Genomic DNA, 15,992 nt, shown 5'->3' on the forward strand with positions numbered 1-15,992 from the left:
AAGAACTCACAAGAAATTATAGAAACATGTTCAAGGTAAAGTGGAATTTATATTTATTTTGACAAGTAAAAAAAAAAAAAAAAAAAATGGTCGCAAGTTGAATTCGAAACTACACTAAAGGATTACGAGTTTCGAAAGAAAAAATATAAATACAACGACTATTGTACCATTTTATGCCACGTGGGAACGGCAGCCATATATTTTTTTTTTTTTGGAAAATTAATTGTTTGTTATTGCCTTTATATAAATAATTGGAACTATTTGTCGTGGGAAGTAAGAAATATTTTGTGTATGAACTTACGTTGTTGAAAAAAAAAAAAAAAAAAAAAAGAATTATTTTACAAAGCCTGTTGAATTACTATGGATGAACTTTGTTGAAACGTGTTGTGTCTGCATATTGCTACTAATTTACGATATACGTAAATTTACGATTTTTCTTTGGAATTATTGTGTAGAATTCGAAAAGACATTTTTGTACTAGAAGCTAACATGGAACAATTAGCAGAGTTAACTAAGGCTCTAGCCCTTAGCATCCAGGAACAGACAAAAATGACTCAACAATTTTTAGCGCAACAACAACAACAAATTCAACAACAACAGCTACAGCAACAGCTGCAACAACAACAAGAAAGAACACAAAAAACTTTAGAGGCACAACAAGAACAAACAAACATATTACAACGACAAATGTCGACACAGCAAAAGAATTTAGAAAAGCTAATTCTAACGTCGACCGGGAAGAAGACTAATTTTTCTGCCGAGGGTATTTCAAATTCACTAACGGAATTTCGTTACTCCCCGGATACTGGTGTTACTTTCCCTGCATACTACAGAAGATACGAAACAATTTTTACGAAAAGATGTTTAGACTGGACCGATGAGGAAAAAGTTACCCTGCTACTACAAAAACTGGGTACTGATGAAAACACCAAGTATGCAAATCTAATTCTACCAAAAAAAACGGAGGAGGTTTCATTCGAGGAAACAATTAGTACCTTGTCGAAAATATTTGATAAAAGGGATAGCCTATTTCACTCTAGATACAAATGTTTGAACATTCAGAAGGCAGAAGCTGAAGACTATCTAGAATATGCTTGCACTGTGAACTGTTTATGCGAATCATTTAAATTGAATGAAATTTCCGCAGACCAATTTAAATGTTTAATCTTTGTACAAGGTCTCACAGCACCAAGGGACAAAGATATACGTTCACGGATCCTAACAATTATGGAGGCGGATCCTAACATAACATTGCAAAAAGTCACTGAAGAGTGTCAACGTCTGATTAACATAAAGAAAGACAACACTCGCATTGAAGAGAAAAATATTTTTAAGGTGCAGCAAGTAAAAAGGCAAGGGACCACAAGAAAGTCCAGGTTCCAAGAACACAGGATCCTTAAAGGATACAAAGACCCAAAGCTAAAGTGTAAATGTTGTGGTAGTTTAAGACACAACAATAAGACCTGCTGGTTTAGGAACAAAATATGTTATGAATGTGGTCTCAGAGGTCACAAGGGAACATACTGTGCCCAGAAGAAAAGACAAGGGACCGATAATGTAAATACGCTTCGCATGAATAAAGAAAAAAGCTGCGAAAGACGGAAATATGTTGATGTTCGGATAAATGGACATCTGGTTACATTGCTTCTGGATAGCGGTGCAGATATTAGTATTATAAATGAAGATATATGGAAAAGGATAGGTCGACCTGAATTAACGAAAACCAGAAAGACGGCGAGAAGTGTGTGCGGCAAAAGATTAGAGTTCAAGGGAGAATTAAAATGCAAAGTGACATTCGCTAACCAGACTCATAAATCCAAAGTGTACGTCGTACCAGGAAAGAATACATGCCTGTTTGGGGTAGATTGGATTGTCCTGTTTAATTTATGGGAGAAACCCATAAATTCGTTTTGTAACGTTTTAACTGCAGAAAAAGCAAACCAAAGGGAAGACTTCCTGAAGGATTTGAAAACTGAATTTCCCAATGTTTTTGCCGAAGGACTAGGACTCTGTATTAAGACAGAGGCAAAATTTGAATTAAAGAAAAATGCCACTCCAGTATTCAAACCTAAAAGGAATGTGCCTTTTTCAGCGATGGACGCAATCGAAAAAGAGTTGGATAGACTTCAACAACTGGAAGTCATTGAAAAAGTTAACCACACAGATTGGGCAAGTCCAACCGTGTATGTAAAGAAAAAAAATAACAGAATAAGGGTCTGTGGAGATTTTTCAACGGGTTTAAATGACTGTCTATTGGACCATAATTATCCCCTTCCGTCCGCAGAAGATCTGTTCTCTAAGCTTAACGGAGGAAAAATTTTTTCTAAGATAGACCTCTCAGATGCTTACTTGCAAATTAAGATCAGCGATGAATGCTCCAAATACTTAGGCATAAATACTCATAAGGGCATTTTTAAGCTAAAGAGGCTTCCTTTTGGATTAAAGGTTGCTCCTGCTATTTTCCAGCAAATTATGGACACGATGCTGGCAGGGTTGGAATTTTCAATGGCCTACCTTGACGATATCCTAATTAAAAGTGAAAATTTGCAAGATCATAAGAAGCATGTAAAAGAAGTATTCAAAAGAATACAGGAATTTGGTTTTAAATTGAGCCCAGAAAAATGCGATTTTTTTATGAAAAAAATTAAATATCTAGGTCAAATAATCGACAAAGAGGGTCGAAGACCGGATCCACAAAGGACTGAAGCAATTGAAAAGATGCCTGCTCCAGATTCAGTGACAAAATTAAAATCGTTTTTGGGATTAGTTCAATACTATGCAATTTACATCCCTAACATACATAATTTAAGAGCTCCTCTTAACGAGTTACTGAAAAAGGGTGTTAAATGGAACTGGAATAAGGAATGTGAATCTGCTTTCCAAAATATCAAAAGATGTCTACTGTCAGACTTAGCATTGGCACATTTCAATCCAGAAAAGGAACTAATACTAGCAACGGACGCCAGTGATTACGGTGTTGGCGCTGTATTACTTCACAAGTATGAGGATGGTAGGACAAAAGCTATCGCCCATGCTTCAAGAACGTTGGTTGCAGCGGAGAAAAATTACAGCCAAAAAAAAAAAAGAGGCGCTGTCGATAATATTTGGAATTACAAAGTACAATCGATTTCTCCATGGACGATCTTTTATTTTGCAAACCGACCATAAACCCCTACTTACCATATTTGGATCAAAGAAAGGCATTCCCACACATACTGCAAATCGATTACAGCGATGGGCTGTAACCCTCTTAAACTATCAGTTTAAGATGGAACATGTATCCTCAAAAAAGTTAGGACACGCAGATGCATTATCACGGTTGATCCCTAAAAGAAGCGAAAGTTTCGAAGAAACGGTAATTGCTGCGCTTAAAGACGAAAGTGAATGTACAAGTTCAATGTGTAATATGATACGTGAACTTCCGGTAACTTTCGAAAAAATAAAAAAAGAGGCAGTAAATGACATTTTCATTAAGAAAATGAAAAATCAATTGGGATGGATAAAAAAAAATAAAAAGGTAGATCAAACAACGCCTTTTTCCATCTGTGAAGATGTGCTCATGTATGGTGAGAGGATCGTAATTCCACTAACGTTACAGAGGAAAATTCTGAAGGAATTTCATACAGGTCATCCGGGCATTTCGAGAATGAAATCCCTTATGAGAGGATATGTGTACTGGCCTGGTATGGACAAGGAAGTTGAAAAATGTGTCAAGACATGCAGAGGATGTCAATTAGCAGCTCGAGATCCTCCAGTAAAAACGACGCCATGGCCAAAGACGGACCTACCCTGGTCACGTCTGCATATTGATTATGCGGGACCTATAAATGGTTATTTTTACTTGATTATTGTAGATTCTTTTTCAAAATGGCCAGAAATATTTAAGTTTAGACATCTAACAGCAAAAAACACTGTGAGTGCGCTTAATGAAATTTTTAGCCGTTTTGGAGTGCCAAAAACCTTAGTGAGCGATAATGGAACAGCATTTACTGCTCATGAATTCAAAGAATTCTGTGACTCACTAAATATTCTACATATGACAACACCTGTGTACCATCCACGATCGAATGGGTTGGCCGAAAAATTTGTAGATACGTTTAAAAGGGCATTTAAGAAAAATCTTACTACGGACATAGACGAACAATGTATTCAAACATTTTTAGCAATTTACAGGGTGACACCAAATCCTAATAATAATGTCAATTCTTCCCCGGCTGAGCTAATGTTTGCAAGAAAGATAAGATCTGTCTTCGATAGGCTGCTACCAGAGAAAAAGAAAGTTTTCAAAAAAGAAAACCTTAATACCAAGTGCTTCTCCCCAGGTGAAAATGTATATTTCAAAAATTTTCAAAATGGACGAAATCACTGGGTTGAAGGTATTATCAAAAAAAGGATTGGGAGCATGGTCTATACCATCCAAGGATTAAGTTTTGTCTGCAAAAGACACAGAAATCAAATACGTCCCAGACTGTCTCCAAATGTGGAAGAGACACCAATGGAAACATTGTGCGATATTTTTGATATACCAAAACCAGCGTGTGTACCGCAAACAATGAATATTTCGCCTGAACCGACCATACGGGCTGGACAGAAACCTTTACCCCGGGTAACGCTGACCAGAAGGAAAAGCGCAAGAAAGAGAAAAGTTACCAGGAGATTAAGCCCTGACCCTAAAAGGAAGAGGTATTTAAGCTAAAATCAGGAAGATTTCAGCTTCAGGGGGAGGTGTTGTGAAGGAACATAACTGGCTATACACCGGTTACAAACTGTATATATATATTGGACTGTTGGGCAGACAGCGGCAGACAGCGGCAGACAAGCAGTCGCAGTAAGACGGATAGTCTTACGTGTTGATTATCAGACTTTCTTCCCCATACTTGTTACTATGTACTTCTATTTACCTTAGGCGAGCAGCCTTACGTTTCTGTATTATAAATAAACCCCATTACACATACCACTCGGTGTAACTCACGTTTGTCTTTATTTCCTAAGTATTTAGGAATATAACAATTAATTATTTGTATTATTTGATTTCTTCTGACTACTATTTTCATCTTCAGTGTTATTTTCACAATCCGGTCAATATAATCTCCGACCTTCTTCAAGGGTATCTTGTTGAACTTGGGAATCTTTCTGTTGAATTCAGAAATCTGCATGAAATTCTGAACAGAACCCTTTATTTAATCCGGGAGGATGGGGGGGGGGGGTTGCATACACTTTTTCTGTCAGTCATGACTGGTTAGAAGTTCTAAATAAATCACAATTGTATTTTGAATGTTGCCACCACTGAAGATTAAACCTTCAACCTCCAGAAGAGTGTAACTTACAACTAAATTTTACCAAATACTTTATTCCCTATGTCACAGGTCGTTACAATCAAGGCTGACAGAATGAGAGCATGCTATCCTTGTAGATTAAATAAAAGCTTCCATTTGAAATTCTGTGCCGATTCTTGAGTTTGACAAGATATGCCTGAAAAAGTTTGGAGGAAACATTGTGAAAATAATACTCAAGATGAAGAATCCAAATAATACGAATGTATCATTAAAGTCTTGCTGTTACACCTGAACTAAATTACCATATTTCAACTGCCGTATCTCCCTACGCTCTGTCACCAATCTTTTGTAGCCAGTGTCCTCTGAACATATCTACTTTGTACCAAAAATCAAAGAGATCCAGGTTTTTTTTTTTTTAGCTAACTTTTAACACAAACTAGATATACCATTCCGAATTCTTTATCTATTAATGGCTAATTATCAATGGTGTTGCTTTGTTTATAAAGTTTATGGGTTAACCAGTTTAATATTGTTGATCATTTCCGGTTGTCCTGGTTGTGGGAATGCTCTTCATTATCACACAGACGAGAGAAAGAAAAAAACAAACTAGAAATAAAAAGAAACTAAAAAATAATGCAACATTTTTTTTTTTTTTAATTTATTAATTTACTATTTTATGAATTAATAATATTTAAATGGGGTTGCACATTTGTTAAGTTAAGGTAAAAGTTTCTGTGCTGTGTTAAAATAATGATTTATTATGCAAGAACATATTCAAAAACAATTATTCTTCAAGACCATTATTTTCTAAGAACTTTTACCAATAACCTAAAAGTTTTCTAATTTGGTCGAAATACCAATCTTTCAGCTTTGAATTAAAACATTCTTGACAGACTTCTTTCAACTTCATTGAAAGACTTAAATTAGCAATTTTTCATAAAATATTAGATTGCTCGGAATAGATCAGAGTCTAATGGAACTACATCTAGAGTCAGGCAGAACTTACTAACAATCGAATTCTTAAATATTGTTACTGGTTTTACTTGTGATATACATTTGCATCGTCTTGTTGAAACAAACCGCATTTTCAACCAGCTTATTGTAGATTTAATGAAGTTGCTTACAATAAATTTAATTGTTAATGTGGAAACAATTTTTCAGAGGCTCGAAATGCAAGATTCTTTGGAAATTCCGCTAAATGGAAATCATCATTTTCTATCTAAATAAGTTTCTTGTCCAGAATTCACCCTATATTAAAAAACAAAAATAAAGAAAAATCTGTACAATGTATGCATTCGTGACAAAACAATCATATTCCAAAAATCACAAATTTATGAAGTAGTTTTATTTTTATAAAGAAAATAATTTTTAAGTTATTAATGGGGGCCCGTAGGAATTATACCGTAAATATAGTAAGTATAAATTATAGTTATCTCCCTTTGTTCCTTGAGATATTTTTTCAAAATGCCAGGTGAGACAGTCATACCTCAGATACTCATAAATTTGATTTTCTTTAGCAAAAATAAAACTACTTGATTAATTTACATAGTTTTTTGGAATACATACATCATACACACTTTTCTTTATTTTTTATTTTTAATATACAAGGAATTCTAGAATAATCCCAAATAATTTTATACATTTTTTTTATTGATTTTGACGGCAAATTTGATATTTTGAAGTATTGATTTGAAATGCTTACATTTCCATGATCTGACTCAAATATTTGGATATTTTGTGCATTATTATGAAATGCATCTAGACCAGTGTCAAATTTAGTCAAGATTCAATGAAAAATACTATCATTTCAAGATAAATAAACTTTTCAAATCTCACAAAAATATATTAGTTTATGTGAAAATGTAATTATTGAAACTTATTTAAACTTACCTTCTCAACTTTTTCATAATTTTTAGCTTTCATCTGTGGAGAAAAAAAAAAAAGATTTTTTTTTTACATACACTTATTTGAAAGAAAAAAAAAAAAAAAAAAAAAGAATTTGTTTTGATAATTAAATTCAACAAATTTATTTATAACTTATTTTATTTAACACAACACTATTTAACATTAAATTCTGTCAATAAATTTAAACAAAAACATTTTAAAAATAAAAGTGCTTTAGAAATGAAATGGCCATCCTAAATGGAGCAAGGGCATAATGAGGAAGGACCAAGGGTTGGTCCAAATTTTTGTAGCAAAAATTTTACAAAATATAATGTTATGTTTGTTTTTTTTATCATAATTAGGGCAACCTAAAAATTGTAACTAATGCTCATTGAATGTTCTTATAATGTGAAATTTAAATATTTTGATTGAATCATGAAATTTTTTATAAATTACTTTGTCAAATTACTCAACCTGATTAATATATGCAATTTTTGGGTTACCTTAATAGCTTTTCATGTTTCATAGTTTTTTGTTAAGACTTTTTGCCGCTTTTGGTTGTAATTAAACACTTATAGATGTACAAAGCAAAACGAAAAATGAATGAAATGATACAAAAAGTTTTGTTTCATTTTCATACAAAAAAAAATGAAAATAAATGAAGCAAAACAAAACTAATCCAATCTTGCAAAATTCCCCTATAAGTAAGCAAACTTTCAGGCGTTATTGTGAAATGGCACGCAAAATCGATTTTTGAAAGTAGTAAATAATTCCCCATTAGTTGGCAAATTATTTATGACAATGTCTATCTCTGGCTACTCTATGGCACTTTAAATTAAAGAAAAAATTTTAGTCAACTTCTCTGAAAGGTGGGTGGGTGGATTGGGGGTCCAAAAAACACATAGAGCATGGCTAGCTATGCCCTTGAAATGGAGACAATCTTATCCATTAATAAGTCCAATTCTTTGTTCCTTTGTTTGTTTAGTCCAGATATGATTAATTAACAGTGTCATTGGAAAATTAATTTTTAATGAAGGCCGACTATTTTTGAGATGAAGTTTGGAGACAGTTGACCCACTGAAACATGAAAACTGGAGAGTGAGTCTGCAAAATCTCAAAATATTTTTATTTATAACATTAAATGTAGTGTGAGAGAGAGAGAAAAAAAGAAAGAGAGAGATTCTTGTTATTTATGCGTTTTCAACTGTTGCCCTCATCTTGGTCATTATTATGTTCATAATGTTTAGGCTAATGCACTCTCTTGCTGTCTTCAAATATCTTATTGTAATACCTATCCTACCGAGAATTTCAAACTGAACTGTTATCTTATACACTGGGGAAGATGGACCATATTTCTCAGACACTTTGTAGCAGTTAATTTTTCCTTAAGTTCTTTCATTAAACACAGAATACAGGATTGGAGCCATCTATATCAATTGATAAAATGAAAGTCGTCAACATTGACAAAAGTCACCTGAAGATTAAAAAAATTTTTTTTTTTTTACTAATGAGTCACTTATTAACGCCAAAAGCTATTCAAGGATAAGGATTAATTAGGTGAATGAATGTGTTGGCTTCATGATGAAAAATGTTGAGATGAATATGACCGAAAGCAATTTAATTAATAAAGAAAATTTGGATTCTTCAAACAATTCTCCTCATTGTAAGTGTTACTTCCACAATATTTTGGCCGATGTAACCTCTGAACTCTTGAGTTTGCATGGAATTTTGAATAGAACCTTTTATTTAATTCGTGAGGATAGCATGCTCTCATTCTGTCAGTTCTAAGTAATTCCCAATTGCATTTTGAGTGTTGCCCACATTGAGGATGGAACCATGACAAGATACACCAGAAGAAGGTCGGAGTTTACATCAACCGAAACATAATGAAAATAACATTCAAGATGAGAAAAGTAGTCTGAATAATCCAAATAATACGATTATCAATCCTCATTTAAAAAATTCAGAAACATGAGAACAATGATTACTTATGAAGATAGTTTATAAGTATTTCTTAACATTATATTTGCAGAAAGTCCAAATTGAAGTTTCCAAGGAGGCAGTCCCATGTTAATGTGTTTTATGGATGGAAAGTTCATGAAAATACACTATTTGTAGAAATTCTGCCTAATGTGAGGTACTAGAGGAAGAAAAGAAAGTTCTTTTATACTTTCATATCTATTCCTGTTAATGGCTGCTGGTTGATTGTCTCGGGCAAGTTCAACAAACTTTTGGAGAGAGAAGATCAAATAGATGCGCAATGTTCCGGGGGAGATAATTTTATTAAATATATTAAATAAATTTTCTTGAACATACATAACAATAAAGATGAAGATAACTGTTTGGAATAAATAAAAGACTGCATTTTTATATGAAAAAAAAAGATCATATTAACTTGTGAAAACTAATTAAGAAAAACAAAATATAAAAAATGAGAAATTAAGCTGCTACTGGCATCAAATCAGCATCCTAGATGGAGGTGAGAATATCTTTCAGCATCCCTAATTCTTTGTTGGAGTTATTTGTTTGCCGAGATCGGACTTGATTTAATTTGTGTTCCTTTAATGATGTCATCTCAAAATGAGTTCATATTATATATCGTGTTTTGATGAGTATTATAAGTTTTTTTTTTTTTTTTTTAGTTAATTGTTATTTTATCAACTTGGGTAAAAAGAGTAACAGAAAAGAAGATTTAAATCATTTAAACTATGCAAATACAATAAATGGTTAAAAAAATTATATAAATTTAAAGTGCTGAAATTTGTTTTTCCGTGAACATTTTTCTATATAAACAAAACAGTAGATGTGTGCCCATGTGTGTGTAAATATTTAACCGATAAACTCTTAAATTACTGGTCACATAACACTTGAAATTAACAGGAAATAGTAATCATGCACTAAAGATAGTTTATAACGAGTAAAATCTTTGTTTGGATGGATGAGTAATGCATACAGACAAATATCAGTAAATTGACAGAAAACTGTTTATTTCAACTTGCTGACATTTTTATTTATTTCTGTGCATACCAAAATTCAATTCATTTCTTTAAGTCGTTAAATATTAAATCTTTCTTACCTACCTCTCATCAGTAGGAGACATGGCTGAAGCACTAAATGTTTTGGTTTCGATTCTAACTGATGGCACCCAAGTAATTTGTTTTTAACTTTTAAAATCACTACTATATATAAGGTACAATATAATATTCAATAGAAAATTGACTCCGTAATTATAAATACGAAATCTGCATGAATTAAAATATATTTAATGACTCGGCAAGTGGACACAGGTATGGACCTCATCTATTCAAGAAATTAGGTATTTCTTGTTACAATATTTTTGATATCTTAAAAGGGTATGATCCCTGAAAGTTGAAAGGTTCTATTTATAGACACTGGTGATAGGAACTGACCAATCAAATAGAGCCACGTTCTGCTAGCAACCAATCAGAAACCAGAATTGCTCCATCTGAATCTTTTAGCATTCCAGCACATAATTTTTGTGTTTCAACATGAGAAAGACCTCTCGCTCTTTGCCTGCAAAATTACAAAATCTGAAACTTATACAGAACAGCTACCCACCAAAAACTTTTCTGAAATTAAACATGGCTTACAATTCAATTTTTTTTTTTTTTTTCAAACAGCATTAACCGTAGGTGGGTTGAACTGGCTTTCTCAAAAGGTGAAAGTCAAATTCAAAAGTGCTTCCCAGTCGCTTGTATATCCTGGTCAGGGGAGATAAAGTTAGGAGTTAGCAGTTCTTGCAGGGAGGTGTTGATGTTCTCCTACATACAGCGTCTGATATTTGCAAATAGTCACCCATTTGGTATTGACCAGATTCAATGTTGCTCAACTTTGGTGATCTCCACCATTTATTAATTTTTTAAGCTGTTCTAATGAATGAACTATCATGTAAAATTATATGCTCTTTCTAATTATGCATTCGGACTTTATGTATCTCTACATTATGAATTATAAATTTAAATGTGTAAACTTCAAAGTTTTTAAAATTGATACATTGCATCATCCAGATTGTGAGTCTATGAATGTATTATATGAGTCACTTGTTTGAAGACATCGGGAAGATCCATGATATTACAGGTCTTTGAATATAGAACAGAAACCGCATTTAAAACAATATTTTTCAATAGACAAAATTATTCCAAACATGGACAGTTAGCACAATATTTTTTTTTAAGAAAAGGAATATTTTATTTATTAAATAAAAAAGTTTTAAAATGCAATTATACTGTTTTAAGCGATTACATCATTTGAAATTTTCACACTAGGGCAAAGCTATGTAGTTTTCATAATATCGTTATTGTGAGAAAGAGGGAACACACTGATACCAAAATGTGATTAAAAACGACCCTGATGTCTAACTCTGCCCTTGTGGGGAGGCAAAGTAAATAGGTACTACTACTTGTTTATATTTATTATTTCAGTTCAATGCATTTAACTTTTAAACGTCTTTGTTTTTTATACAACTTACATCTATAACATAAACTTCACCTGTCTGTTTAAATGTATGTATGTTTGTATGTCTGCCTAAAACTTTCGAAAGAGGCGACAGATTTTAACAAGATCAGTATCGTTTTGAAGCTCGACCCTTCGAACGACAAATATTAAAAAATTGGCTACAAACATTAATTCTTTCACACTCAACTAGGCACTTTTCTACAGGGAGGGGTCGCTTTTTTCACCAATATTTTCAAAAGCCATCCTCTCTTTTCGATTGTCTAGCCTTAATCTAAACCTGCGTCACTTCCAGTTTGGCGATGGGCGCAACAGCAAACACGTCACATTTTTTTCACATTCTTTTCCTCCTTGGCGGTACAGGTTCAAGCCTGCCTGCCTACTACAACTTTTTTTTTTTTTTTGTGCTCGCATTTTTCCTTTTTTTTCTTTTTTTGCTCAATCAACACCCTTACACACACTTCCACTTTCTTTTCCGCCTTCGCGTCACAGGTTTGAGCCTGTCAAGTCTACTATAACTTTTTTTTTTCTCAACACACACCTACAAACACCCGGGCAACGCCAGGCACCCAGGCTAGTTTTAAATAATAAGAAAATTCTCAGTACAAAATATATTGAATGGCATGAGCCAAATTTAAAAATAATTAAAAAGAAATTTAAATACGTTTTTATAAATTATAGGCTAAATGAGCAAATATAGAAGAGTTAAGAATTAGAATATTTTGTTTTTCTTCTGAATATATAATAATATACGTTAGATAATGCATCCAATCTATTATTAGTGACCTGGCAAGGCCACAGGGGGAGACAACCAAGCAAAAAAAAAAAAAAAAAACCTAAGCAAAATTCATCCCAAAGTAACAAAACAAAAGCTGGCTTGCCAGGACACCATATATACAAATGTAGGCATAGGCAAATTTGGGTATATTTTATTGGTTTTCCCGGAAAATCCGTTATTTTTTTTTTTTTACTCATATCATGTATGATGTTTGTGCAAAATTTCCAAAAATTCCAAGGCATAATTATTGAGAAAAGAGCAAACAGACGAATGGGGAAGGGTGAATTTATAGGTCCACCCTCCTTTTGTTGGGGGACCAAAAAAAAAAAAAAAATTTCCTCATATGTATCTTATTATTTATATTATTAACTAGTTGCATCTACTTGTTGTTCGAGAATGTTTTTTATTTATATATTTTTTTAAATATACCATTTATTTCTTTATACTATTTCTTTTGCTTTTAAGTACCATTTTTAAAGTTCAGTTTAATTATTACAATATCATTTGGTTATTAAATTATTAATAGAACCACATTGCTATAAAACTGTAATATATATAATATTCTGCCTGTTCTTTCCTTAGTTAGTCTGTACGTTACGCTTTCAAAAAAGTAAAATACAATTTTTGAAGGCCAAACTGCTTAAAAAAATGCCAAATTTTCAAAATTTGGCATTAAAAAGGCCAATATAGCAATCTAAGACAAGAATATGAGAGTGACCACCCTTTGTTGTAGCCTCATTTTTGAATACCACTATAATAGTAATATATGATCATTGTTGTAATGGGGTGATAAAAGAACTTATAATAATTTCAAACGTTACATAAGGGAACATTTGAAAGAAACAGGGCACCAGCAAGAACAACAAAAAAAGAACATTGTCTGCCAAGAGGTGATGAACTGAAGAAGTAAATTAAATATTGTCTCTTACAATATTATTTTATTATTTGTATTGAACTATGTAGCACAATATTACTTTCTGAGTATTTATTACTGTTTATTAATTTCTTATTTAGGTCAATGAATGTTAATAAACTCAGATTTGCTGCATGTTATTGTTTTTTCTCACCGAAAGACTAATTTTTTGCACTATCCACTACCAGCTTTATCAAAACATATTTGTTGACTAAATATATTTCTCATTCTGTGGAATTTCCATGGGTCGTGCTAGCTATTTATTGTTATGGCAATAATCTTTTAATGTCTATTTATAACTTCCAAAACTTTTAATCTTTAAAATATGTGGACCTGCTAATAATTTTATATTAAACTGAATACGACGATGATAATGACTATGATGATGATCATCATTATCATAAAGCAATGGTCGGCAACATCTGGACTGCAAAGGCATTTTTACCGACCAGCAAACCTGATTACCAATGACTTTTTTTTTTACACATGAGAGACGAGGATTTCATATTCAACAAAAGGCCTACTGTTAACTTTCTCTGATCTACTGAACCAAATTAGAATACTATAATGGCAAAAACACAATCAAAACCCAATCACCTTTATTTGTGCATACAAAATGAAAAAAATAAACAAAACAAAATCTGAGTCAATTTGACCGACCAACTGATCAGCAACAGACATTTGGTAGGAGCAGTTTCAAAAGGACAATGTTTTCTCAGTTAATTTCCTATTTCATTCCTCCAACAGCGACCCCCTATTGCTTACCTTTCCAATGGTCCATGTTCTTTTTATTTTATATCTACCTTTTCTCAAACAAGAGTCTTTCACTAATTTTTTTTTTTTTTTCTTTGCACGCTGCCTAGCCTGACACGGGCCATATATCACACTTCTTAATGTTTAATCACTCAGCAAATAAACTGGAAAAAATTAAGATGTTTTAAATACCAGAAAAAACAATTCATATAAATGTAATCACTGTTCTTTGTATTTACTCATTCAAAAAGAAATGAATTCAGTGTAAGTGTTGAAGCTTGCCTTGGTGGAGCATTAAAATCTTAATCATTTATTTGTGAGAGAAGAGGCTCTGGTGTCCTCAAATAATTCATGAAATAACTACATATCTTAACTTTTAGCATTCATTGTGGATATAGTGACTCATGAATCATGCAAAATTTATTGCTTCAAGGTAAAACTGAGCTTATAAATGAGATGTATAATTATATTGTTGACTTTGACACATAAACTTGTGTTGTGGGAACATCAACTTAAAAATAAAAGTTATGCTCATTTCCCATCATTTCAAGCAAAGGAACCACAGAATTCAGAGCATTTTAATGAAGAACTGATGAACTACAAGCCCTTGTACCCACTCGATGTAAATACTTCCGACAAACCTGACAAGCAGCAAAATCCCACCCCTACACAACAGAGATCCTTAGGTATAAGAAGCCTTCTACTCTAACAGTTTCTTCCCCAGAACTGCTAGACTTTGGAACTCCCTTCTGGGTTCCCGCTTTCTGAACTGTACTGACATGCAGAAGTTCAAGTGTAATGTGAACAGACATCTTGCTGCCCAACTCATTACATAGTATCCCTACAACTTATGTCCCCGATAGTAGCCTCGATATCAAAGTGGCACTGTGCCTTGTTTGGGTTGAAAATGGAATTAAAAAAAATTTTTTTTAATGTAATCCAGGATTTGTGAAACAAATTTGCATCACGTTTTGCTAACTTTTCGTCTGCATAAAAATGATTTCAAATTGTTTGCTACACCACTTGATGTGGAAAGAGGAAACAGTATTGGAATACTTTCATATGGAGTAGATAAAAACGCAGTAAAACAATCTATTAAGATCCCAATTTAATTCCAAAGATATTTCATTAATTTGTTTTTATACAAAATATATTTTTCCAGATGGAAAGTATTTTAAATTAGTGCTGCACTGCACACAAAAAAATGGTGTCTTTCTTTGGAATTACGTATCAATGTGAATAACTTTTTTTTTCAAATTAAAGCAAAATAAGAACAATTTGTGAACAACATTTATAATCAGCTTGATGATATCTTGCTCTTAATTCTTTGCTTGTTGGTGATAGCTTAAGGTTGTTGATAAAAAAAGGATTCACCAATGTTTTCAATTGAATAAATAATATTTTGACTATTATATTCATCTGTCGTTAATATGAATTATTTTTATTTATATTCAACACTATGTGAGCTGCATATTTTCATTTAATCAACACTTCTCAGCTTTACTATATCGTCAACCTTCAAATGAAATTTCTTATGTATTTTTCTAAAGAAAAGCTACATATCTCATTGCACTAAAATATTAGACTACATACCAGTTATCTTTCATGAAACTTATTTTATCCAGTTACATTGCCTATGTTTAATGTGAAATAATGAATACATATTTGATATAACCTTTGGATATGCTCATTATACATATTTGCTCTAGGATTATGTGTATGTCTGTAAGGGTATATGTTTGCAACGATTTGTATTCGTAAGTATGGGTATATGTGTTTCGTTTTTGCTTGTGTGTGTGTGTGTGTGTGTGTGTGTGTGTGTGTTGTTCCTTTGAGATACTTTAAACATGCACGTCATAATTTCATCCATTTCATTTTAGTTGATTTTTTTTCATCTTGAAGTATTTTAAAATTC

At 32.5% G+C, this 15,992-nt stretch overlaps 1 protein-coding gene across 1 annotated transcript in view; it reads right to left on the reverse strand.

Moving 5' to 3' along the window:
- Positions 1-15,992, reverse strand: part of LOC145277008 (cleavage stimulation factor subunit 3-like) — a 220,897-nt gene that overhangs the window by 47,550 nt on the left and 157,355 nt on the right. The window contains exon 4 of the mRNA XM_080128604.1: positions 7,167-7,199. Within this exon, the coding sequence (XP_079984730.1) occupies positions 7,167-7,199 (33 nt within the window). The remainder of the gene's footprint in view (positions 1-7,166; positions 7,200-15,992) is intronic.

Source organism: Euprymna scolopes, chromosome 5 (assembly GCF_053919585.1).
Source record: "Euprymna scolopes isolate OS-2025 chromosome 5, ASM5391958v1, whole genome shotgun sequence".
Taxonomy (NCBI): domain Eukaryota; kingdom Metazoa; phylum Mollusca; class Cephalopoda; order Sepiida; family Sepiolidae; genus Euprymna; species Euprymna scolopes.